Source organism: Balearica regulorum, chromosome Z (genome assembly GCF_011004875.1).
Source record: "Balearica regulorum gibbericeps isolate bBalReg1 chromosome Z, bBalReg1.pri, whole genome shotgun sequence".
Taxonomy (NCBI): Eukaryota; Metazoa; Chordata; class Aves; order Gruiformes; family Gruidae; genus Balearica; species Balearica regulorum.
The window spans coordinates 17377602-17403256 of NC_046220.1; the positions used below are offsets into that span (position 1 = coordinate 17377602).

A 25655-nucleotide genomic window follows, 5' to 3' on the forward strand; every position below is an offset into this window, starting at 1 on the left:
CCACATATACATAAAGCCCAAGGTATGGACTAAATAACTCAAAGAACATTTGATGGACATTTTAAGGGGATGGCCGACAGACCAAGGGAATGATATCTATGTATATAGCAAAGGATAAGAAGTTGTGGTTAGTAAGGATGTACTGAATAGTGTAGGGCCTGAGTATGACACAAATGGTATAAAATAAAGGGTGAAGATTGTACCGAGCATGGCTGGGATGAAGTTAATTTTCTTCATAGCAGCCCACATAGTACTGTGTTTTGGATTTAAGATTACAACAGTGTTGATAATACACCACTCTTTTTGTTATTGCTGAACAGTGTTTGCACAGTGTCAAAGCTTTTGTTTTCCTACTCTTTGCCCCAGCAACTACACTGGGGCTGTGCAAAAGGTCAGGAGAACACACACCTGGGACAGCTGACCCAAACTGAACAAAGGGATATTCCGTATTATATGATGTCTTGTTCAGCAATAAAAGCTTAGGGAAAGGAGAAGGAAGAGGAAGGCATTTGTGGTTATGGTGTTTGTCTCCCAGAGTAACACTAATGCAGGCTGAGGCCCTGCTTTCCAGGAAGTGGCCTGCCAATGGAAAGTAGTGAATAAATTCCTTATTTTCCTTTGCTTTCACATGCAGCTTTTGCTTCACCTATTGAAGCAAAATTGAAGTCTTTATATCAATTTATAAGTCTTCTTACCTTCCATTTTCTCCTTGTCCCACAGGAGAGGGGAGTGAGCAAGCAGCTGTTTGTGTGTGCCTGGCTGCTGGTCAGGGTCAGCCCACCACACAGTTAAAGTTTCTCACCAAGGGAGACACCACATACAGAAACATTTCCCTCATTCTCTCATTTCCTAACATTCAAATGTAAAATTGAAATGCTCTATTTGTTCCATCTGGGGCTTCAAAACATGCAGTAGGCATGGTAGTCTGTGCCTACATTCAATCCCAATAAACAAACTGGTGACCACCCTGCAGACTTACCTACAGTTTGTAAATATAACTGGATATCCTGGTTTCAGCTGGGATAAAGTTAATTTTCTTCCTAGTAGCTTGTATACTGCTGAGGTTTTGATTTAGGATGAGAACAATGTTGATAACACACTGGTGGTTTTAGTTGTTGCTATGCAGTTGTAGTGTCCACACTAAGTCCAGGACTTTTCAGCTTCCCATGCCCTGCCAGGTGCACAAGAAGCTGGGAGAGCACAGCCAGGGCAGCTGTGCTCTTGACCCAGGCTGGACAAGGGGAAGTTCCGTACCATATAGCGTCATGCTCCCTATATAACTGGGAAAGCAAGCTGGAAGGCAGGATGGCTGCTTGGAAACAGACTGGGCATCAGAGGGTTTTTTTTCCACAGGTGGTAAGCAATTGCATTTGTGCATCACTTTATATATATATTTAATACATTTATTTTTTATTATTATTCTCTTCCTTTGTTATCTTATTAAACTACCTTTATCTCAGCCCACGAGTTTTTCTTTTTTTTCCATACTCCACCCAGCCTGCTGGGGGGGTGAGGGGTGAGTGAGCAGCTACGTGGTACTTAAGTTACAGACTGGGGTTAAAACACGATACTGGACCTTAGACTGATGTAGCATTTGTTCAGAACCAAGTACATGTGCCAAGTAACATCCCTGCTACTCTCAATGCCATTCTTAACTGATGAAACTAAATTGCAATAAACCCCAAGTACTCCGAGATGCAATTAGAATAAAAGCTTTTTAAACAACCGAAACAAAAGTACATATTCAGAACCCAGCTACATGATACCTCCTCCATGGTTTCCTCTATCTGAACAGGAATAGGTTTTGGAGATCGAAGACCTATAGGAACAAATGCTGGAGCTTTGTTTACTTCTTCTGGTGCAAAGCATTCATCCTCATCATCGGGCTCAAAGTCATCTGCCTCCTCCTCCTCCTCCTCTTCTTGAGAAGCCCGGAGAGTCACCAAGGTTATCTTTGAACTTCTCTGCTCCTTCCCAGATTTCTTTCTCTGTGTAGTTTTCAAACTTTTGCCTCTAATAACACTCAGTTTATCTTCTTGCCTTTGATTCCCCTTCTCACTGCAATCAGCCTCACATTCAGAGGCAGAAGCAACAGTAGCAGTTCTTAGCTCCACGACATGTTTTGGCAGTGCTATCCATTTTGATGACCCTCTGGACTGCCTTCAAAAGTACAGAACAAAAGCATGTTTAAAAAACAATGAAGTCTAAGACATTCCAAGAAAAGAGGTAATACAAATTAAAACACACTCAATGAATAAAAAAGGATCATTGTGACCAACAATACATTTACTTCCTAATGTATAGTGACAAAAATGCATCCACATACCATTTAATGAGAAATCCTGATTTCTTCATGTATGCACAAAGTACTGATTATAAATGTGTATTAAGCATTTTCAGAGTGTTGGAAAGCTGCACAATTAAATTTACAAGATACAGAATTCTTTGATCGCAAAAGTATGAATTAATTTTCATTTTGAGGGACATGGAAGTCACATGCTTTTTACATCATGGGAACATTTCCAGTTCTCTTTTGCTAAAGCTATACTAGGAGCCCCAAACCATGATATTTTAGTTGATCAGACTAATGTCTAGAAACTAGAGCTGTTAGATGATAACTAATTATCTGCTCCAGTTTCTCAGACAGCAATCTCTTCAGTAATCAGCTGCCTACTGTTTCCCATCTCAAAATGATGGGCATGACCCACTTTGCGTACCAAAATTCCAAACTTCCCCCCAAAAAACATCCTCCTTGGTGAACTGGTTGGGAGGGAAAACAAATAGTGGCAGAGGACACTTCCAGCACAGAGTTTCTGCTTAGTTTAATCCCACAATCAATCCCTGTGCCTCTAATATGGGTACTTTGAAGTCGTCTCCTTTAAAATCAGGAATTTCTGTTGAAACCAAAGGTTTCAACAAACCCTGGGATGGGATGGTGGGAGTGCTGGCTGTGTTCGTTTTATGAGAGTGCAGGCAGGGTAGGAGACATAGGGATATTTGCAATCATCTGGTAGAGCTCAGATGGAAGACACAAGGACTGACATCCTGCATGTGCTCACATAACACACTGCAGAACTATGGCTCATAATTACGTATTTGTAACAAAAGCCAAAACCAATCAGTTGAGCTTACAAGCCAGTTAGTTGTTTTACCTTGTGAGATTGTCTGATTTTTTTTCCTGAGAGGTAGAAGGCTGAGAATCATCTTCTTGTTCCACTTGACTCTCACTCTCTGATGATAACTCTGGACACTGGAGTCTACTATCCTGCCTGATCCTTTTACAAGATGTTTCTTCAACAGAGTGTGTAAAATTATGTTTTCTTGTAGCCTCTGAGAAGGATGCAGCTTCTATTATGTTACTGGTGTTTTGCTGAACAGAGCAGACAATTATTACTGTATTAAGTGCCAAACATTTTTAACTGATTTTGGTGACAAAAAGATTTAAAGAACTAAGTTTAAGGTTCTTGAAAACATGTCCAGCTGTCATGTCTGACAGCTTAGGACATGCTTCCCCATTTTCTTTAATTTCTGGTTCTAAAGCAGAAGTGTCATTAGATGGTATTATCTATGATGCCTGAGTTCCTAGTGCTGCTGCTAGTTAATACACCAAGGCCATGCTCAACTTACTAAGAGCAGCAACTCTTCAGAAGCTGGAAAGATGAGTAATTTTCTAACACTACCTATTAAAGACAAATACGAGGGAAGGAAAAAAATTTTTTTTTTCTACCCTGGGAATAAACTAGGAAGAAAAAACTATCAGAGTTTATAGAACTGCATTTAAATATTATTCAAAACACACACACAGAGAAATGTATTCCAGAACATAAAAAACATCAGGAAGCATAGTTCTGTCAACTATGGATGCTTGGCTAAAATAATACATTAACTGAAAGATTTTAGTGATCTATCTAGAAAATACAGAACACCAAATAAACTTGATTCAGGTATTGCAACTTTAGACAGAGAAGGAACTAGTCTGGGCTAGGTTGGGCCTGTTGAGTGAATTTAAGCAGAAGGTCTGAACTTTGTTCACATACATTTCAACTTGTAAGTATATTTATGTGGATTTTAGGTGGTATCCAATGGTAGACAACTGCCTTAATTTCCATTGTTCAATAAATAACAGACATTAAATTAATTGGTAACAGTGTTAGCATGTATTTATGATAATGCAGACTTCTGACCATATAAACTGTAAAACTTAAGACAACAGTGTACATTTAATATTTCCACAGTTTTTAGATTCTAAGTCCATTTACTCAGCATAATTTCCAATAGTGAATTAAAAAACTCGAAAGAATCACATTAACCTTTCACAGTCATATACTGGATTTCTGTGCCATCTATGGTTCTAAGAACTTAAACACAAGAATTGGGGTATAAATTGGCTCAAAACACATGATCAGCACTTACCATCGATACATCAGTTTTTTCTAACATTAAACACACTTCTGCATTTCTATTCTCAACGTTGCCTTCTTTGTTTTCACCTTCTTCAGGATGATCTCTTTTTCTAGTAACTCTCATTAGGTTTGGCCCTGGGTTTGATAGTGTTTCTCTTGCTTGATGTAAAGGTTTTATATCACTCTGTTTCATTTCTTCTCCAGTACTTACTTTATTGTTATACCTACAAAAATATTATTCAACTTTTACTTCTTAGGAACTATAAAATACACTCTACAAGCTTCGTTTACTATCAAATATTTTGTACTTCCAGCTAGAAATTAACTTAAGCATTCTGCATTTTTATTTAGTTAGTTGGTGAAGTTTAAAAAAAATAAGGCAAGAAAAAAACAGTGCAAAAAGGAGATAATTGGCTTTTCTGCAGGAGTGGACCTTCTGATTACTTTTGGAAAAATGTTTTGGGAGAAAAACAATATTAAGAAGTCAGGTAGAACAGAAAGTTTCAGCTATACCACCATAAGTCCCCAAAATTAAGCAATCATAGGAATATTGTATTAATTAAATTCAGTGCTCAAGGTACTACTGTTTTTAAACAGGATGAAATTCTTACATCTGTTCAAGCACATTCAGCTCAGTAAGACAGAAATCTTGGGCTTTTAAACTAATGTCTCAGGAAAGGGCAAGAAGGAGGATCCAGGGAACTACAGGCCAAATCAGCCTCACCTTAGTCCCTGGGAAAGTGATGGAACAACTAATCCTGGAAACCACTTCCAGACATCAAAAACAAGAAGGTGACTTGGAGTAGTCAGTATGGATTCACAATGGGGAAGTCATGCTTAATCAACTTGATAACCTTTTATGATGAAATGACTAGCTTGATAGATGAAGGGAGAGCACTAGATAGTGCGTACCTTGAATTCAGTAAGGCTTCTAACACTATCTGATGAAGCATGGGCTAGATGAGCAGACAAGGAAGTGCACTCAAAACTGATTGACCAGGCTCCGAAGTTGGTGAGCAGTGACACAAAGTCTAGTTGGAGGCCAGTAACTAGGAGTGTACCCTAAGGGTCAATACTGTGTCCAGTTCTGTTCAACATCTTCATTAACGATCTGCATGATGGGGCAGGGTGTACCCTCAGCAACTTTACAGGTGACGCAGAACTGCAGGGAGTGGTTGATACACCAGAGAGTCATACTGCCAACCAGAGGGACCTTGACATGCTGGAGAAATGGGCTGACAGAAACCTCACAAAGTTCAACAAGGGGAAGTGCAAAGTCATGCACCTGGGGAGGAACAAGCCCAGGCATAGTATGTGCTGGGGGCCACACAGCCAGGAAGCGGCTTTGCAGAAAAGAACCTGGGCGTCCTAATGGGGCACCAAATTGAACATGACCCCGTAATGTGTCCTTGCAGCAATGAAGTCTAATGGCATCCTGGGCTGCGTTAGGAGAAGCGCTGCCAGCAGGCTGAGGGAGGTGATCCTTCCCTCCTATTCAGCACTGGTGAGGCCACACGTGGAGTACGGTGACCAGTTCTTAGCTCCCCAGTATGAGAGACGTGGACATACTGGAGACAGCCTGTCAGAGGGCCATGACGATGGTGAAGGGGCTGAAGCATCTCTCCTACGATGAAAGGCTGAAAGAGCAGGGACAGTTCAGCCTGGAGAAGAGAAGGCTCAGGGAGATCTCTTCGATATCTATTTAAAAATCTAAAGGGAGGGTGCAAAGAGGACACAGTGTGGCTCTTTCCAGTGATGCCCAGTGACAGGACGAGAGGCAATGGACACAAACTGAAACACAGGAGGTTCCTTTCTGACCATCAGGAAGCACTTTTTCACTGTGAGGGTGATGGAGCACTGGCACAGGTGGCCCAGGGAGATTGTGGAGTCTCCATCCTTGGCAACATTCAAAAGCTCTCTGGACAGGGTATTGTGCAACCTGGTCTAGGTGGCCCTGCTTGAGCAGGGGGGTTGGACTGGATGACCTCTGGAGGGCCCTTCCAACCTCAACCATTCTGTGCATCTCTGAAATTCCGCCATTACAGAAGCCAAGAAGACTGTAAGGTAGGGCCCTTTTCTTGTTAGCACAAAGACTCTGGGATATGATTTCAACGTAAGTTATGGAAGAGATTTCAAGCAGAGGCTCACAGACGGGAACCAGAAGATAATTTTAGAAAACCGTGAAAATATATTTTGATGCTGCTCTGTATCAGTTAAGATTAAACAAAAGGTAGCTTATAACATAACCTGGAACTGTTACATGTAAATGGCACTATCTGCCTCATATTGCACATATATAAAAAGCATCCCCTCCATCAAAGAACCAGGACTCTGCACACTGTTGCATGAACTTCTCCCGCTGGAAGGAAAAAGTGAAGAGACTCACAATACATCTTAACAAGCTCATTTTATGTTACTCTACGTACCACTTCTCAATTATAAGTGAGTGCAAATGGCACTGCTCAGTCTTCCTTTCAATGGTCCACATTCATAGTGCACTGCACCCTAAGAATGTATTACTGAGAAATTTAGACAGCTAAACTCTGACTACTTGCTTCTACTCTCACCTGCAAAATACCTTCTAAAAAGGAAAGCAGCCTTGAGAAAAACACTGTTAAAACCTCTTATATTATGTAAGAATGCCACCTAGTGACCTTCACAGCATGTAGCATATAGTACAGCTCAGAGCCTACACTTCAAAAAGCAAGTGCTGTATGAAAACAACTGGATAAATATACAAAGTTTTTAAAGAGCTTTTTTACTTTGTCAACAGGGAGCTTTACCTTTCTACGGTATCCTGAATACTTCCTACAGCATCTGTAGATAGATGTTCTTCTTGTTCTCCCTTACTCTGGCAGTTAGGTGATTTTTTAGAGGAACAGAGTGTTTCTGACTTTACATTTTTTGGATTTATGTCTAGATTGTCATTCTTGGCCAAATTTCCCACAAACAACAATACTTCCATGTTGTCCTTATATTTGAGAAAAAACAAACAACCAACCAACAATATTAGCACAAAATATATTACCTGTAAAATAAAGCATTGCAAGTTATGATCAAGACATTAACCTGAGACAAAACTTCGCTTATAAACTTTCAAGTAGTTTATGGCATCCATCACTGTTTCTTGTTCCTTTAAAGAAGGTATTTATCTAATAAAAACAGATACTATAACCAATATAGTCTTCCATGAGCAACCACCAAGGAGTTCAGAAGAAACCCAGCAACAGAAATATGGCACGCAGGTAACTATTCACGTATCATGAAGATGACTGGAATTTTAAAGTTTAAGTCAAGTCTTCAGATTTGTTAACAGAAGTCTCTATATTATCAATGTGTCATTAACAGAATTTTAGAAGACCTTGTAAGGTGCAAATATTAAACAAGAATGTATATAACAAGAATGTACAAGAAAGACTTCTTACTAGTCTAAAATTAACTTACGCATTTAAAACAGCTTACTTAGATGTCTTAAAAACAACTGGTGCAGAACCAGGTATAAAGAATAGTCAGAAATATCTGAACAGAATTCTCACTTTCGATGAAAGAGGTTCCTCAGATTCTTCTACCGCAGGAAGACTCTCTCCTTTACTTGCTTCTTCCTCGACTGGAGCAGCAAGTTTTTGTGCCATTGGAGATTCTTCTTCACTAAATGCTCTTTCTAAGTTTGGTCTAGTTATCTGAGATCCATTCCTTATAAATTGTCCTGGTTTCAGAGCACTCAGCTTGCTTTCTTGCGAAGTGGATTTCTCAGCACTAGTGAATTTAAGGCAAACAAAAACAAAACAAAATTATGTCACCTGACTTTGGTTGGAAGGGTGAAAAAAGCAATTCTGCATTCACTGAGTTTCGAATCAACACTTATACAAGTGGGTTAGCGACTGATATGTTGTTTTGTTCAAAATCAAGAAAATTATCTTTTCAAATATGTATTTGTCATTTTGGGCATTTATGGTTAACATGTGAGAAGGAATAACACGATTTCTTTATGAAGGCATTTTTAACCTCAAGAGAAAAGCTGTGTTGCTAACTATACCAACATTAAAGTATCTGCAGTCTAATACATGCTTAAGATCTTATTTTAACATGAAGAGCAGTAAAATAGAAGAGCACACTGGGATCAATGAATGATGGATCTCTGACATTTTGCAAAGTTTATATCTGTTACATGTATGATTGTTGTATGTGCAAATACAAACTGAATAAAAGAAAATCTTGGTCAAAAAGAGCTATGAGCTCATACAGACCAAGTATGTACTAGATAAACAATGACAAGTAGTTCAGCTCAACTAAAAATGTGCTCTGAAAACATGGGAAGAAGTTGCCTGTAGACACTGAAAGTTCGAGAAAAACAGGTAACAAGGAACAAAAGAATTGACACTTGCAAAGATGTCTCATCGTGCACCACATGAAAGTTTTTCAAATGCGATCTTTCTAAACTCTAACCTCACCTGCTTTGTTCACACAGTTGGTTTTCAGAAATACAGGGCACCTGAAGGACCTCTTGCTGCTCCTGTTCCTCATTGCTCAATACATCTGCTTGACACAATACAGCTTCATTTTCACTCTTTAATTTGCAATAAAAAAAAGCATAAAGAAAAAGTGAATCAAGCAAGTTTTTGAAACAGAAGTGTAATTTATAAAAAAAAATATAACTACAGATCTCTGTGCCATTATCTGAAACAAGAAAAGAATCACATTATATTTATTAAGAGTAATCTGCCTGAGTACATAATTCAATTTATAGGCAAGCAGGAACATTTTTAGTCCCGGGCTACCTAAAGTTAGGCTCTTAAATACTATATGCACCTAAGCATTATGGGTAACACTTTTCTATTCAGCATTCAATCAAGTCTCTTAGTACATTGAGGACTATGGAAAAATACTTTAGCAAATGGAAAAAACCTTTGCAAACTGGACACCGCAGAACACAGCACAGACACACCTAAGCCACTATAATATAACCTCAGATTCAGAAGGGTTTATTAGTATTTGGCACACTGGTTCCACGAAGAAGCCATTCAAACACATCCTTCAGCACTTCAGGTCTGTGACAGTTTTATTAGTACAGAGGAGCATCAGATCTGCTGAGATTCTACAGATTTACACAGCACAGAGCAGATGTACACGCATGGTCCACAGGCCACAGGTCTAGAATAGCCAAAGTGGAACCACAAGCAACTATCTCAGCTAGGGTTGAGCTGACACTGTGGCACTGAGAGGGAGACTACAGATGCAGAGTACTCATGCTTCTCTGTGGGAATGCAGCACATGAGTATCCAAGCTAGCTCTACGCAGGTTCAAGAACAAACCCAGCTACAATCACTCCAAAAAATTAGTCACTGTTACAAAGCTTAGCTATGTTTGAGATCAAAGGCAAATCTTACGCATAGACAATTCATGCCCACATCCATGACATGATTAATGAGCAACCCACAAAATGGTTGCAGACAGTTCATCATACTATAATGACTTTTGAGGAATTCAATACCTTTTACAATGTCTATTAAAGTGCCTGTGGGGATACACAGTGTAGGTGAATGACTAAATTTACCTATGTAAAGTAGACAAGTGTCAAGCACTGTAGTGGTGAAGCCAAAGCTCACCAAATTAATAAGACCTTATTTTTTTACAGAAAAACACCTATCCTCTGCCTTCTCTTTATACTTTATACTGGATTCCTCAATACAGACTTGATTCATCCAAACAGGAAAGATAAAATGAACATAAAAGCTGTTTTTTAATGTATTGTAATATAAAACACATTTTTATTCTAGAGTTTACCTTAAATGTGCGTAATCCTTTTTTCTATCATGCAATCCCATAGAAATCAGACCCTCATTTTCCAGAAGACATTAATAGTACAAGTTGTAGACTTCACTGATTTCATACCTGCAATACCTCAACGTAGCAGGGCTTTGAGGATCTTTTTCATCCTGTATGATGTCTCAGCTTCAGGGAATGCAACTTAAATGTTTTAACTTCATAAAACAGAACTTGCAACATGGAATCATACTTTGGAAGGCAAAGTGCTTATTCTTGTTACTTACCATGACAGTATTGGCAGACTCATCTTTTTGCAATACCAATGGCTCTGCTTCAGGCTTTTTCTCCTTCTCATTTTCTGATATTTTTAATTCCTTCTTTCCAAAAGCTCTTCCTAAGTTTGGCTTGTACCTCTGGAATCTGCTCCGCATTAACTGGACAGGTCGAAGAGGTGTTTGTTTACTTTCTTCTTCAGAGGTATTTTTGCTATCAATTCTAAGTCAGAGACAAAAAAAAAAAATCCGAAACTCAATACAAAAGCATGTCATTAACAAACATGGGTTCAACATACTTACCTATAAAAACAGAAGTGTTTTTAAAAGAAACCGTGTAAACGTGAAGTTCTGCTAAGTTACAAACACAAAACTTTGTTTCAGAAAAAATTTCAAAGCACTGGCCTCTTATCTATGTCCATAATAGAATAAACTAACTTACTGGAGGCATTAACTTATTGTCTATTACAGTAAAACCAAAGCAATTTTTACATGGTGTCTCCGATAAGCAAACTAGTATTGCTCTGCTTACATGAAATTAATCTTGTGTTTCAGATGATGAAACAGTTGTAAAATGAATGCTCATTAATTTAATGTTTAGCGTAGAAGTAACTGGAATTTTAGTGTAACTAGTGCCAAAACTATGAGAACTGAGATTTCGTTCAGTATTTTTATTAGATTTTCTTTGCCAGTTAGCAATCCACTGGCACCATGATATCCTCTTAAAATACTTTAATTGTCAGCAGTCAAGAAACAAAAGTAGCTAAACCCTTACCCTGCATTAGTAGTTGAGGTGTCAGCTTGGTTAATTTCAGGTAGACAAAACTGGAGTTCACCATCCTTTGAACTTGAAAATGTCTTTGGAGACTTACAACTTAGCTTCTCAGAAACCTCCTGAGAGCCCAATGACTTCTCCTTTCTTAAGGGTTCCAATGGTTGCAGGACTTCACATTTTCCTGCTTTCTGAAAAATGTAAACACAGGAACCAGAAAAAGTCATGATACTAAACCAAAAGGAGACATTGCGATGCCCATGACATTTGATACTAATCAATCCCTGAAATGTTTCCTTCAAAAACCCCTCTGTAACTGCTTACTAATAATTTCCTAATCTTTCCCAGACAAACACATATTTGTTTCTTTTAAACAAAATAGCTTGAAATCTAGATTTCTTCTTTGCCATTTTCTATCAATACTTTTCCTTCTTCACCGTCAACTCTACAAGGCCATCTCAGGTCAGAAAGACATCTGGACACATAACAAGAAATACAGAATGGATGTAATCTTTTTCTCCTCACATACAACTAAGTGGAAAATACAGGAATTTTCATGTAGAAAACTTTAGCTTTTGAAAAAATTGTTTCAAAAAACATTAACGTTGTATTTTTTAAATAATCAGTATTTTATTTCACAAACCCAATAGCTCACATACAACTAAAGAAAAAAAAAGCCTTACATCTCTATCAGGTAGGATGCTACATTCACTGTCACACTGTGTCAAACTTTCTGTGGTATCTTTCTGCAATACACCTTTATTATTTACATCCAGCACTTCCTTTCTACTAGTTGCTGTTCTTAAATTTGGCTTTGGTCTCTGGAATCGACTCCTCAGTAGTTGAGCTGATGATACAACAGTTTTCTCCTCTTCCTTCTGAGGACCAGACTCCCTACAAAATGAAAGAAAAATTGAAGGCATGGGATGACTGTGGTTCTCCAAGTCATGCAAGACATACTTGTATGTAGCTCTCTTCAATAGAGTAGCCAAGTATAAAACCCCTTAGCTTTCTTAGAGCGATAACAAAATTATCGACACTGTGAAAAAATATCAAATAAAAGCAGATCAAACATCTAGAAAAACCTATGTATCTTACAAATAGGTGAGCAGAGATAAGTTTAAAAAAGATGCCATTTCAGAACAACTGCAACTTCTAGTCACACTTTGAGAGAAATATAAACATTTTACAAATGCCTTTCTTTGTCTAATCATGTTTAAAACTACCCAGTAGATTTACAGCACAGTAGTTGCTTTTTTTAGAGGACACTTCAATAGGAAACCAAACCCTATACTCAAAGATTTACAAAAGCACATAGGGGTGCACTGTTAGGACCAACAGGGAGAAGATAACCACAGGAACTGAGTGTCAGAAAAACATAATTATTTGAAAACTGGGCTCACAGTCTAAAGACCAAATTAACATACAACAGCATATAAATTTAGTGCTTTTGAGCTCTTGGGGTTTTGTTTAAGTCTAGTATTGTCTTGATCGAACATCTCATTATAGATGTAAAACTTGCTTTTAATGCTGGAGTTGAATGTAGAAGTATAGAATACTTAGGGATATTGATAGTTTTGAACCATGCATTCTCTCCATTTACAAACTAACCTTACCCTGTATTGAAATCTGAAACCTGTTTCAAGACATCTGACAATCCTTTTTCATTTTCATAGCTTTCTGCTTCTGAGGACTTTTCTTGGGAACACTGCCTTCCATGTATTGAGTTAATCTCAGAATCTGTAGAAACATCCCCTTCTAACATCACATTGCACGGCTGAGTGTCTTCATGAATCATCACATCCTAAAAGGAATAAAAGATGAAAGATTTGCTTGATGTCTTTTAGAGGACCAGGGGGAAAAGATAAAGTTTATTTTAGTATCTTTTACAAAAACACTCAAAAAGATCTCTCTTGCTTCCTGTGTGTCCAACTAATATCAGTAAATACTTTAAAATAAAAATTTTAATTTTTCTATATACTTTCTATCTGAAGTGGCCTCTTTTCCAAGAGACCTTTTTTCTCTGTACTTTTCAGATCACAAATAACACAACAAAGTGAGATATAATCCATCTATCTCTAAAGGAGAAGCCAAGTGCAAGCATGAGGAAATATGACAATTCAGTTTATTCTTATAGAATAAAGAAAGCATGCAAAGGCTATCCTTACAAATTATGTGGTATGTCCCTTGATCTTTGTTACTAAAGGCTTCTATATAGGACCCAGCAAAACAGTGTGCCTAAGCAACTGCTGAAGAAACTTACATTTTTGAGGCATGGATCATTGTTTTCATCCCTATGATGTATCACATCTTTTTCTACTTCTCCACCTCTGTTTTTTCCCTCTTCATGATCTTTTTCATCTATCAGGTCTTTTTGCCTTGCAACACTTCTTCCTAGATTTGGTTTTGGTCTCTGCATTCTGCCTCTCTTTAGAGGTGTTGGTTTCAGCACACTCTGTTTCCTGTCATCTTGTAAACCAGCTATTTCATTAGACCTGGAAAAATACACAAGATCCATTAAGTACATATCACATCTGAAAGTTGGAGGAGTCTTGGAAAAGTGGTATTTTTTTCTTTATTTTAAAGACTTATTAGCACACACTTATCTAAAATGGAGCTATGCATTACTAACTTCATGAAACAATAAAGTTAGAAGTGTATCTGCTAGAGACTGAAAAAGTACCTGACAAGTTTAAACTTATGTTTGCCCTGTTCTTTTTCTTTTCCCACTGCAGACGGGATACCACACTAGACAGACCTTTTTCTGACCCATAATGGCTCTTCTTGTATTCCTATCTGGTCTAGAGGCAGATGGACCTAATTTAATGAAGGGTTAAAAATCACAAACATTCAGAAAAATACATACATAACTTCACAATTACTAATGTAAAAGTATCAGATGCACATTATTACAACTGTCAGATGCTTCTATGCCTTTTTACCCTGAACACCAAGTTACACAGCATGTTAAAGAAAGAAATAACTGCTAAAGTATTTTGCTGCCAGATTATCAAACCCAGTTTACCTCCCTCCATCCTCTTCAACTATCCCCCTTTAAAAACAAGTCTTGGGTGGTTTTTTTGTTGTTGTTGTTGCTTTGAGTTTGTTGTTTGGGGTTTTTTATTTGTTTGTTGGTTTTTTGTTTGTTTTGGATGGGGGGGCTGTTGGCTTTTTTGATTTCCTTTTTTGTGGGTTTTGGGCTTTTTTTTTTACAATTTCTCCTATAAAACATATTCTCCCTTTTACACTACAGCTGCCACTTCTCCACTGAAGAGAAATACAAGAAATACTTCTTAATTAATATGTGCAGTAAATTGCTCACCTTAGAATTTTCTCTCCCAATACCAGACACCTAACACTTAACTACACTTTAAGAACAAACACTTATTCCTATTGTTTAAATACTTAACCACTGAAACTGATGCATTTTGGTATTAAAGCTAGTGGATAGGGCTTGTTTTAGTTTTCATAGAACTAACTTTTCAGGGCTTTCTGCATTTATCATGACTGACATTTCATTTAAAATCACTGCTTTAAACCCCAAAATGTTTAATCTACTTGTTTCTTGCATTAAAAAAAGATTCCTATTCTTCCTTCAATTTCTGTCTCATTGCAGAAGTTTCTTCAGAAACATCTATAAATACTGTACTATGTAATACTACCAGAAGTGAGAGGGATGTCAAATTGCTGGAGAGCAGCAACACATCTTCTCATTTTTCACATACTTACTGAGACACTGTCTCCAGGACTTTATCACCTTTTTCTGCAGCTTCTTCACTGGTAGCATCAGACCTATTACTTTGGTCAGTATTCTGAACAGAAATAGAACATTAAAATATTAACCCTCTTTCATTTATGAAGTACAGCATTACCTAACAGACCAGGTAACATAACAGGATACAAAATGGATTGCTTATGACAGACATAGACAGTTAAAGGGTACATTTCACATAGTCAGAAAGGTGCAGTAAAATCTAGACCAAACAACTAAAGCTGTATTCGCTGAGGACATGAAAGATTATTGACATCTATCTGCTGTTTGTGTGACAACCTCCCAGCTTAGCTGAGGCCTCTAAGCAATATCACACTGTCACTGCAGGTTAAGTAAGTGGCTGATTCTTGGTAATACTCAGGGGGGAAAAAAGAAAAAGATAATATTGCATCCAGCAGCTTTTTAGCCAACACATTCTCTCCAGTTACCTTACTCTATTAAATACCTTTTCGGTTTCCTGCTTAGGCTCTGGATGGGACATTTTATCATTTTCTGCATCTTTTTCAGGCTCTTCTTTCATTCCAGACACTCTTGTAACATTAGGTTTAAATCTCTGTTGACATCTTCTAACTATTGCCTTTGAAATTACAGTTTTTTCAGGTTCTCTGCACAAAAGATCCACAACAGTGACATTCACTCCATAATAATCAAGCCTATGTAATATTCAATGACTTGCACGGCTTTCTTTACTGGAGTTCAGAAGGATTTGCGCAAACTTATGCTAGTTTCTTCATAAAAGAACCAAACTTTGTTTAGTCTTACAGAGTATGGAAACTTGATTTATCTACCTATTAAAAAGATATGAAGTTATCAGCCAGGGGAAGAACCTAACTAAACTGCATACTATAGCTGTTTCTGCAAGTGTCAAAAGCAGAGCCATGTGCTGGCAACTGAGGGTGGGAAGAAAGTGAAACCATAGTTGTCACTTCCCTTCTTTCCTCCTCCCAAATTCCAAGCATAGATGGTACTTCATAAAGTCATGCTTTCCTCAACTTCCCAGAAAAGTACATACCTTCTACCATAGTGCCACTTGGTATCAGCCAATAAAATGCCAAAGTCAAATTTAAGATTTATAATATAACTCCACAATTACTGTTGTCTTTTTATAACAGCACTCTATAAAATAAATTAACAATTATAGCCAGCTAATTCCAAGAGTAGGAAAAGCAATCTCAATACTTACTCTGATTTAGTATCCAAATCCATGTTCTCTACTTCTGTGGCTTCATTTCTGTTTCTTCTACTGTCTTCCTCAGAGCACTGGAATTGAAGCAATGAGTATTACTTTTGGACAAGAGTACAGATACCTCAGAGGCAGTTCTCAGAATACTACTTATTAGACTGTAGTGTTGCAAAGTATCAGCATTGTTCAAAACACATACAGCATCAAGAACATAGTGTATTAAGCAATGTTCCTCCTTCTGACCTTTTCATCTATATTCACAAGGTTTGGTGAGGAAGTCTCAGTCTCCATTTTCTCTTGGGTTGCTGCTTCTCTTCTTCCCAACGATCTCATTAAATTGGGTTTAGGTCTTTGCAAGCGCCCTCTGCCTGTTGGCTTTTCAGTTTTCCTTAACATATAAAAAGAAGTGGTATATATTATTACCAAAGAGAAACTTAAAGACTTATATGGTCCAAGATGTCCTTCACGAACACCACAAACTGCTCTTGAGTAATGCAGCAAGACAATAAACTGAAAACAATTATATTACATCTTTCTGATATTAGAACATATGCTACTACTTAATGCAATGTCACATAAACCTTAACAACTTTGCTGGCTTTCAGTGCAATCTACTCAAAAATATCTAAAGGAAGTGTTTCTTGCTGTTAAATAAATAAGAATACCTCTTCTAGGGATTCACAATTGCTGTCACTGTGAACAGGCTTACTGATTTCAATAGAAACAACAGAAATCTGCTCCAAAGTAGAGCAGATTTCCTTCATATAAAAAATTTTGCACCTGCCCTTCCTGTCTCTCCATCCCTTTTCAAAGCTATCCCACTCATCAAACTATGAACTGCTGTTTTCAAACACCTTGTCCTACTGCCAACATCCATACATTATTGAAGAATGGGGTATATGCATCAATCTCTATGTCCTTAACCATTGCAATAGAGTGTCCTAGGATTCACACACTGTTTGACAGAGCCCCACAGCTTATCAATAATCTTCTGACTGGGAACTAATACCTTTTCTTATATTTGTCCTAGGACAGGATAAATAAAGCTTTGACAGTCCTTACCAGAAGAGTGAGATGCCCTTCAAGGAACATAAGGGACAGACAGAAGCATGAAAACCAATTTAGCATTAACTTGTAGTCCATCCTCAAATCACCTTTAAAAAACTGTATCATGGAACAGGAAGCTGCTCACACAAAAATGGAAACTTTAGGCACAGACTTGTTCAAACACCACTGCTCAGTTACAGCAATAAGTGTAAGAAACAGTCATAAAGATTAACTTCATAAAGGAACGCAAGACAGAGACAGCTTGGAGTATCTTCTCAAGAGATGTGTCTCAACTCAGACTCTTGCACTGAATCCCAAAGAGCAAGAGTTTCCAGTTCGGAAGGTATGAATACACCATACATGATATGCACAGCTAATAAGCTTTGATGGACAACTGCAAATTTCAAAGAATACTCTTTTTATTAAAAAAAAAAAAAAAATCAACCTTCAGAACCAAAGTTCACCCACAAAATGGCAGAACATCTTCAGAGAAATCTCTCCTTCCTGACAGTAGAGGGGGCAGAGTTTTTCCTAAGTTTAGTTAAGTCTTCCTCCTCATTCCCATGTAACATTTTAAAGCATTGCTCCTCAGTGACCAAAATTTCTATCAAAAAACTTCACTGAATATGGAAAAAGTTATCATGATCTACCATCTAGTCCAAACTACTATGGATAATCAGAATTATATCTAAATTAAGTAAATGCAGGTTTAGCTCAAGTACCACTGCAAGGTAAAATAATTCTACTTACATGGCTTCAGACTGAGAACCACTTTCTGATGCACTCTGCTTTTCATCTGGTCTATGTAAGTCACGTACGTCTTTGTTCTGAGTAAAGGAAAAAAATAATTGTAGAAATGAAATGACAAATGTAAAACTCTTTGCTGTCAGTTAAAGAAAACCAGAAACAATAACAAGATGCACAGAACAGCTGAGGTTGGAAGGGCCCTCCAGAGGTCATCCAGTCCAACCCCCCTGCTCAAGCAGGGCCACCTAGACCAGGTTGCACAATACCCTGTCCAGAGAGCTTTTGAATGTTGCCAAGGATGGAGACTCCACAATCTCCCTGGGCCACCTGTGCCAGTGCTCCATCACCCTCACAGTGAAAAAGTGCTTCCTGATGGTCAGAAAGGAACCTCCTGTGTTTCAGTTTGTGTCCATTGCCTCTCGTCCTGTCACTGGGCATCACTGGAAAGAGCCACACTGTGTCCTCTTTGCACCCTCCCTTTAGATTTTTAAATAGATATCGAAGAGATCTCCCTGAGCCTTCTCTTCTCCAGGCTGAACTGTCCCTGCTCTTTCAGCCTTTCATCGTAGGAGAGATGCTTCAGCCCCTTCACCATCGTCATGGCCCTCTGACAGGCTGTCTCCAGTATGTCCACGTCTCTCATACTGGGGAGCTAAGAACTGGTCACCGTACTCCACGTGTGGCCTCACCAGTGCTGAATAGGAGGGAAGGATCACCTCCCTCAGCCTGCTGGCAGCGCTTCTCCTAACGCAGCCCAGGATGCCATTAGACTTCATTGCTGCAAGGACACATTACGGGGTCATGTTCAATTTGGTGCCCCATTAGGACGCCCAGGTTCTTTTCTGCAAAGCCGCTTCCTGGCTGTGTGGCCCCCAGCACATACTATGCCTGGGCTTGTTCCTCCCCAGGTGCATGACTTTGCACTTCCCCTTGTTGAACTTTGTGAGGTTTCTGTCAGCCCATTTCTTTGTCTTTTAATTGGATGAAGCTGGTAACAAGCCTGTTATCAGCCTAAGTCCCTTAGGCAGTATCAACTATCATTACTTTGAGATGTAGCATTTAAATAATTTTCCTATAGAGCACTGACCATCATTCTGAAAATAAAAAAAAATGACAACATAGCAAACTAATCACAATTACAGCAAAAATTTTATGGAATATTATGGATTCTAGTAAGGTAAATGCCTACTGCAAGAAAACGTTATTTCTCTACTTTACCTCTTTAATATTAAACAGAATCACTTTCCCATCACTGAGTATTTCTAGTTTTAGGTCGGTGATTATGTTCATATACTTTCAAAGCAAATTAACCATAGCAGGCCAAGATAATTAGAACCGACATAAAAGGTCTTTTGAAATTATTAGCTTTAGAGATTATTATGCCTTTTTCTCATGTCAAACGGGCATAATTAATCAGCCAGAGAGTTTAGCTACTCAGGCCACTGTAATAGGCTGGTGTATATGTATCACATTGTCCTGTTCAGTTCATTGAGTTTTATAAATATTATTCCAACTAATATCAGGAGATTATATTGTTCTAACATTTACAACTACAGGCATTTAGTATTTGTAAAGTTCCTAAGAGGCTGATTTTCCATTATAATGAAGACAGTATTTCAGGTAACGGAATCTAAAATAAAGGCCAGAGGACAAATAATTTGCCTGTCACATTAGGGAAACACTAACACTTACAATTTCCTAATGTCTCACCAGAAACTTTAACTACAAGATCATTCTTTGTCTTGAACAGCAGAAGACAAAGTAATTCATTCCCCCTCAGCACAAGTCTTTAAACAGTATGATATTAAGTTCCAAAAAAGACAATGATGCAAGGACAGAAGGATGATCAGAGGAATGGAATTTTCTCTATATGAGGAGAAATGTAAGATTAGGACTCTTCAGCTTGAAAACAATACTGTTAGAGAGAGGAAGAAGTGGCATTATAAACAAGAATAGCTTGGAGAAGATGAACAGGAACATTATAAAGATGAACAGGAATGTAACAGTGGAAGTACAGTGCATATTAAACTACCAGGCATCAGGCTTAAAACAATCCAAAGAACTTTTTTTATGAAGTGAATAGTTAAAGGAATGAACTCTCAGATATAGTATGCAATTCATTACAAAAGTACAGATATATGCAAAAAAGCAGCTAGACAAACTCATGAGTAAGAGGTGCCTCAAGGGCTTGAAAAGAAGCCAGACACAGTCTCAGTAAGTTTCTAAACTGCTAGACCTGATTAGAACATATCTGAAGAAAGATCATTTGATCTTGGTACAGTTTCTTGCATCTTTCCTGAAATACTTCATAGCAGCCAGTACCAGTGGACAAGGGTTTACACAGGTTTCCATTCTGAGGCAGCCCAAACAACCAAATGCTCATCCTGCTCAGATCAATTTCTAACATCGCACTAGTAAGCATACGTCAGCAAAATCTTACTCCAAGGTTTTACTGTTGATATTGTACTGCTTAACTTTCAAATAATAAACTGTTCAGCTGTTTAAATTGTCTATGAGTAAGTCAGGCATGCACAGTATACTCTCTGAATAAATTTAGTATAACAGACAACCCATTAAAGCCAGCCAAATGGATAGTATTTACATGCTGGTGATGTTCTCGGGCTTGTTGCCTTTTTTCCACCTAGTGGTAAAAACATCACAAAAACAACCAAAAAAAGGCTTTGATTTACAAAAACACTTTTAATGGCAAACATGAAAATCTTAAGAAGAATTGAATTACATAAAAATAAAAATACCTTTGTTTCTCTAGTTTCTTCAGATTGACTTTCTTTGCTTCTAATCTTTGAAACCGCTAACTCTGAAATCTGGCTTTCCTGTGATCTATCACGTCTAACATCTAGGGTTCTCAGTTTAGCAGACTCCATTTCTAGTATAACATCATTGCTATCTTCAAAGCTGAAATCAATAAAAGCACACAAAAACATTATATTAGTGTATTTTAATAAAAAAGCTATTATTGTCAAGTTGCACAGAAAAATTATGTAATTTTGACATTAAATAACTTGTCAGAGAATCTGACAAGTTTTAGTGATATTTACAGGATATGAGCTTTAAAACAACTTTTGCACTTTTGCAATGTTATTATGAGAAGATGTTAAAATCCCATCTGAGTATTCCAAGCTAGACAGTTTTTAAAAACAGACTTTACTAATATAAACACTGTATGCAGAAGCTTTTTTTCCCCTCAATCTTCTGTAACAATCTATGTTGAGTTGAAAGACAAATACTGTTCCTTCATATGCTTCCAATGAGGTATTAAAGCACACAAAAGTCCTGGGAATCTGTATGAAATAAACAATTACAATACAGCTAAGTACAACAGTTAACATGCAAAATTCTGAAGTAGCACTAACACCTTCATAATGACTTTTTAAATTTACCACCTTCTTATATAACAAGTTTAATAAAACAAACATTCACTTTCTCTCTAGTAAAAGAATGCCCAGAATTGAAACCAAAAGCTTGCCTCCCACTCAGGTTCTGCACCAATAAAGTCCAAGCAACCTTCCTTTCCTCCAAGAACCATCTTATTAAAAATAGATATAAACTCCAAGTGTATAGCAACAATACTTAGCAATGTTAGCAAGCAGTGCTTTGAGAGAAATATTAAGAGTTAGGATAAGTAAACAGCCTTCATGAACGCCCCCCCCCAAAAAAAAAAAAAAAAGTGAAAGCAGTTTTGGATGGGATTTTAGTATCAATGTAAATTAACTTTGCAAGGGCAGTCCATCAGGGTAAATTAAAAACAGCTTACTAAAACCCAGAACAGTCCCCAGGAAACAAAACACTGCCCATGCTGTGCCAGTTAATATGATGGCAAGCATGAATAAAAACCCCAAAATTAAAACTTTAAACTGTTTTTATGTTGCCTAAGCTTTTCATTGTAAACATTACCTGCATAAATTGACATCGCTTTCTCTCTCTGTTATGTCATTCACTGATAAACAGGACTCTGATCTCTCTTCCTCTGTAACAGCAGTCTCATCTTGTTTTCCTTCAATAACACTACCCAGTTCTTCTCTACAGGTAGTATGACCATCATCATTTCGTACCTTTTTTTTTTCTGCTAATGAATAAAAATTAAATCAATTTGCACATTCTGGGCAACATCTTAGAACTCTAACTCTCACCTCTGAGCTACAGTGAAGCAAGAGTTAATTTAAAATAGAAAATCCCAGTAGAAAATGCTTAAGTATTAAGATTTCAGAGAACTGTTCTCAGCAAAATTAACATGTTTAGATTTAGTATGAAAGCTGATTTTGAAATACATTGTTCTACAACCTTCCAAGGCAGATCAGTCATATAAATCAAACCACAAGTTCTCATTTTTAAGTTTGCAATGTCTTTATATAAAATTCATATTTAGACATTTGAAAGAGAACATTTTTGCCTCTTACTTTTCTTAGAGGATTCCCCTTCTTCAGCAATTTTTGAAGGGACGGCCATTTCCTCTGGAAGATTCTCCACTTCCTGTTCAAGATCATCTTTTCTCTTCTTCTTTCTCTTCTTTTTTGCTAATGCTGGCTCTAATGCAACCTGTTCTTCTGCCTGTTCAGAAATGCCCAAAGATTCCTCATTTTCCTTCTCAGCCGTAACAGCATCTGCTTCTGTTTCTGCATCAGAAATTCTGGCTTTCTGCATATCATCTTGATCATCAGTAGCTTCTGTGCTGGCAGCTTTTGCTATTGAGACAATATGATTCCCGGTTAATAGACTGGTGGAGTATTAGGAGCCATAAATTGCTAAGATATTTCTACTAGCAACATCTTATTAATTCATACATCACTGCCAATATACTGCCAGGCATATGAGCAGGACCATGAGAAGTTGGTCACTGACTTTATAGAAAAGCTTCAGCATAGATTAACACTAAATGCAAAATACATTCTGTATGTGGGACAACACTTCACCAGGGTAAAGTCAGTACAGGATGTAAATCCAGAAAAAATAGGCATTGGTATTCCTGAAAAGAATTATCATATCTCTGCAGAAAGACGTGATGATAGTTGCAGAAAGTATGCCATGAAAAAGTAATTTTGATCAATAGATGTGTTGTACTTAATTATTCTTATTTACACAAGAAGGCTGAATTATTATATAGCTAATAATTAACAAGTTCTTTTCTCAGTTTAACGAGTTTCTGAAATTCTCATTCCTCCCCTTTGCAGGACTTTTTATCTTGATATTGTATTTATGCAGAACATCAACCACCAAGAAACTTTCCATGTACTTTATATTGTTCTTATACAGACTTGTTCCCCTGTAATTAAGAAATCCAAAATGCAAGAGAAGTAGAAAAGCATACTTGCATTGCTATACACGTGAGTACCTTTAATCTACCATGGAAGTCTATGAACAGAATTTCTCTATGTAGCTGGAAGTCTTAATAGGTGGCACATTTTACTTAATCAAATCTGAAACCAAGGTTATAGAAATGCAGCAACTATGTCAATTTTAAAAATTAAACAGCGATGTTGCTTCCTAGCTAGCATCCCGGTTAAAAAAGTTGTTCACTTGTTTGTTCCACAATACCACTTACAAGAAAATGGGTTTTTGTGGAACAAACAAGTGAACAACCCAACAGGATTAGCAGGGAATCTATGAAATGGTGTCAGTATAACTGTTTTCAATTTAAGCACATCTATGAAGGGTCCTTTCACAGGTACTGAGGTAATAAGGTAATATGGTGATCAACAGTAATTAAACATAAACTTTATCCTTTATTTTGAATAGACCAGAAAACTGAAACAACTTTTACAAGACTCCCTGAAAAGAATCACACCCTTCAGACTTAGGGAGTCAAACTATAATTAAAGAAGAAACAGAACCTGTAAAAGAAAAGGGTTTAAAGTGTAAGAAAAATTTAAAAGTCACAGAAGAGCTTGCAAAAAAAATGGTTTTAGCACAAGAATTCTAAAAGGGAATTTGTTAGCAACTCATGGAGATATTTATCAACTGTTGAGTTAGAATATCTTGTTTCAAACATCAGTTCTGTGGAAGAGCACTAATCTCAGTGTAGTCTCACATTTCTGCCTAGAGAAAACACACCTCAGGAAGCTGGCTGCTACCAATTATTACCATCCCTTGTATCAGTAAATTACATCTGAAGGAGCTGCACTGTGAAGCCAGGATCCTCTCTTCACTGTCCCGAACAGGGAAGGAAAAGATTTCCTGTGTGATTTTTTGCTCTGCTAGCACCACATTACTGACCACTGCTCTGTAATGATATCTCAAGCATTCTTCTGAAGTACCTTTAGGCTTCTTCCGAGGCCTTGACGGCTTCTTTTCCTTTGGCTTCTGGCTTTTAACAGTCTTTTGCTTCCTCTTTTCCTCATCTGCTAAGACCTTCTCAAGCAGCTGGGCAAAGAATTCAAAATCAAAGGGCCGCTTTTCTTCTATCGGATTAAAGCAAAGAAATAGGAAAGATTTCAAAGCTGATAATTTTTCCCAGTTTCTGCTTTGTAAAATAATCAGTGGTACATGTTATGATATCAAAAAGCAAAGGTTATATAAATTTAAACAGAGATTTGTTTTTGAAAGTATTTTCTGTATTGCTTGAGCAGGGACTAGGGTTGGCATATATATATGGATTATAGTGGCTTGGTTTTAAAAAACAAATAGTAAAAAGATTACAGTACTTAGTGGTTTACAAAATGTAAGAAGTGACAAATATAGAAATTGTACCATAGTATCAAATAATGCATTAACATGCTACTCCAGGACTTCTGTAGCTCATTCAAATAATACACAAAGCCTTTAAGGATTCTCAAAGCAGATTACAATAGATAACTGCGCTAGAAATTCTCATGAATCAGAATAATTTTCAATTGAATATATATAGGAAAGTTCATATTAATTTCATTTACCAGACATATAGAAAAGCCAGAAATTAAAGCTGAAAGTCTTTATTGTGAACCATGCTTGCTATAAAAAACTGATTCCCCAGCTTTTGAACTCACCTACAAGCAAAAACATTTTCTTATAATTAATTCAAGCAACACAAAGCACAAAAATTATCATGGAAAAATATGATTACCCACCCTGGTTTCAGCTGAGATAGAGCTGATTTTCTTCCTAGCAGCTAGTATGGGGCTACGTTTTGGATTTATGTTGGAAACAGTGTTGATGATACAGAGATGTTTTTGTTACAGAGACATTTTCATTCCTGCTGAGCAGTGCTTACACAGAGCCAAGGCCTTTTCTGCTCCTCACACCACCCCACCAGTGAGTGGGCTGGGGGTGCACAACAAGCTGGGAGGGGACACAGCTGGAACAGCTGATCCAAACTGACCAAAGGGATATTCCACACCATATGATGTCATGCTCAGCTTATAAGGGGCTTGGGGAAGAGGAAGGAAGGGCAGGGGGAGCATCTGGAGTGATGGCGTTTGTCTTCGCAAGTCACCGCTACACATGATGGCACCCTGCTTTCCTGGAGATGGCTGAACACCTGCCTGCCCATGGGAAGTGGTGAATGAATTCCTCATTTTGCTTTGCTTGCATGCACAGCTGAACACCTGCCTGCAGATGGGAAATGGTGAATGAATTCCTTGTTTTGCTTTGCTTGCGTTTGTAGCTTTTGTTTTATTTATTAAACTATCTCAACGCACGAGTTTTCTCACTTTCAGTCTTCCAAGTCTCTCCCCCATCCTGCTGGAGGGTGGTGGTGAGG

General features: G+C 37.6%; 1 protein-coding gene across 3 annotated transcripts in view; it reads right to left on the bottom strand.

The window, feature by feature from the left end:
* BDP1 (BDP1 general transcription factor IIIB subunit) overlaps positions 1–25655 on the bottom strand; it is a 57146-nt gene that overhangs the window by 18807 nt on the left and 12684 nt on the right. For 2 of the 3 annotated variants that reach the window (XM_075741141.1, XM_075741139.1), the window contains exons 9-28: positions 24235–24378; positions 22381–22665; positions 21878–22049; positions 20719–20878; positions 17966–18042; positions 16412–16556; positions 16169–16245; positions 15431–15590; positions 14943–15025; positions 13477–13708; positions 12830–13017; positions 11897–12107; positions 11217–11404; positions 10454–10664; positions 8855–8970; positions 7940–8159; positions 7187–7374; positions 4414–4627; positions 3153–3370; positions 1767–2160 (exon numbers count right to left, since the gene is read on the bottom strand). In XM_075741141.1, the coding sequence (XP_075597256.1) occupies positions 1767–2160; positions 3153–3370; positions 4414–4627; positions 7187–7374; positions 7940–8159; positions 8855–8970; positions 10454–10664; positions 11217–11404; positions 11897–12107; positions 12830–13017; positions 13477–13708; positions 14943–15025; positions 15431–15590; positions 16169–16245; positions 16412–16556; positions 17966–18042; positions 20719–20878; positions 21878–22049; positions 22381–22665; positions 24235–24378 (3683 nt within the window). The remainder of the gene's footprint in view (positions 1–1766; positions 2161–3152; positions 3371–4413; positions 4628–7186; positions 7375–7939; positions 8160–8854; positions 8971–10453; positions 10665–11216; positions 11405–11896; positions 12108–12829; positions 13018–13476; positions 13709–14942; positions 15026–15430; positions 15591–16168; positions 16246–16411; positions 16557–17965; positions 18043–20718; positions 20879–21877; positions 22050–22380; positions 22666–24234; positions 24379–25655) is intronic. The other variant, XM_075741140.1, reaches the window with a different exon arrangement.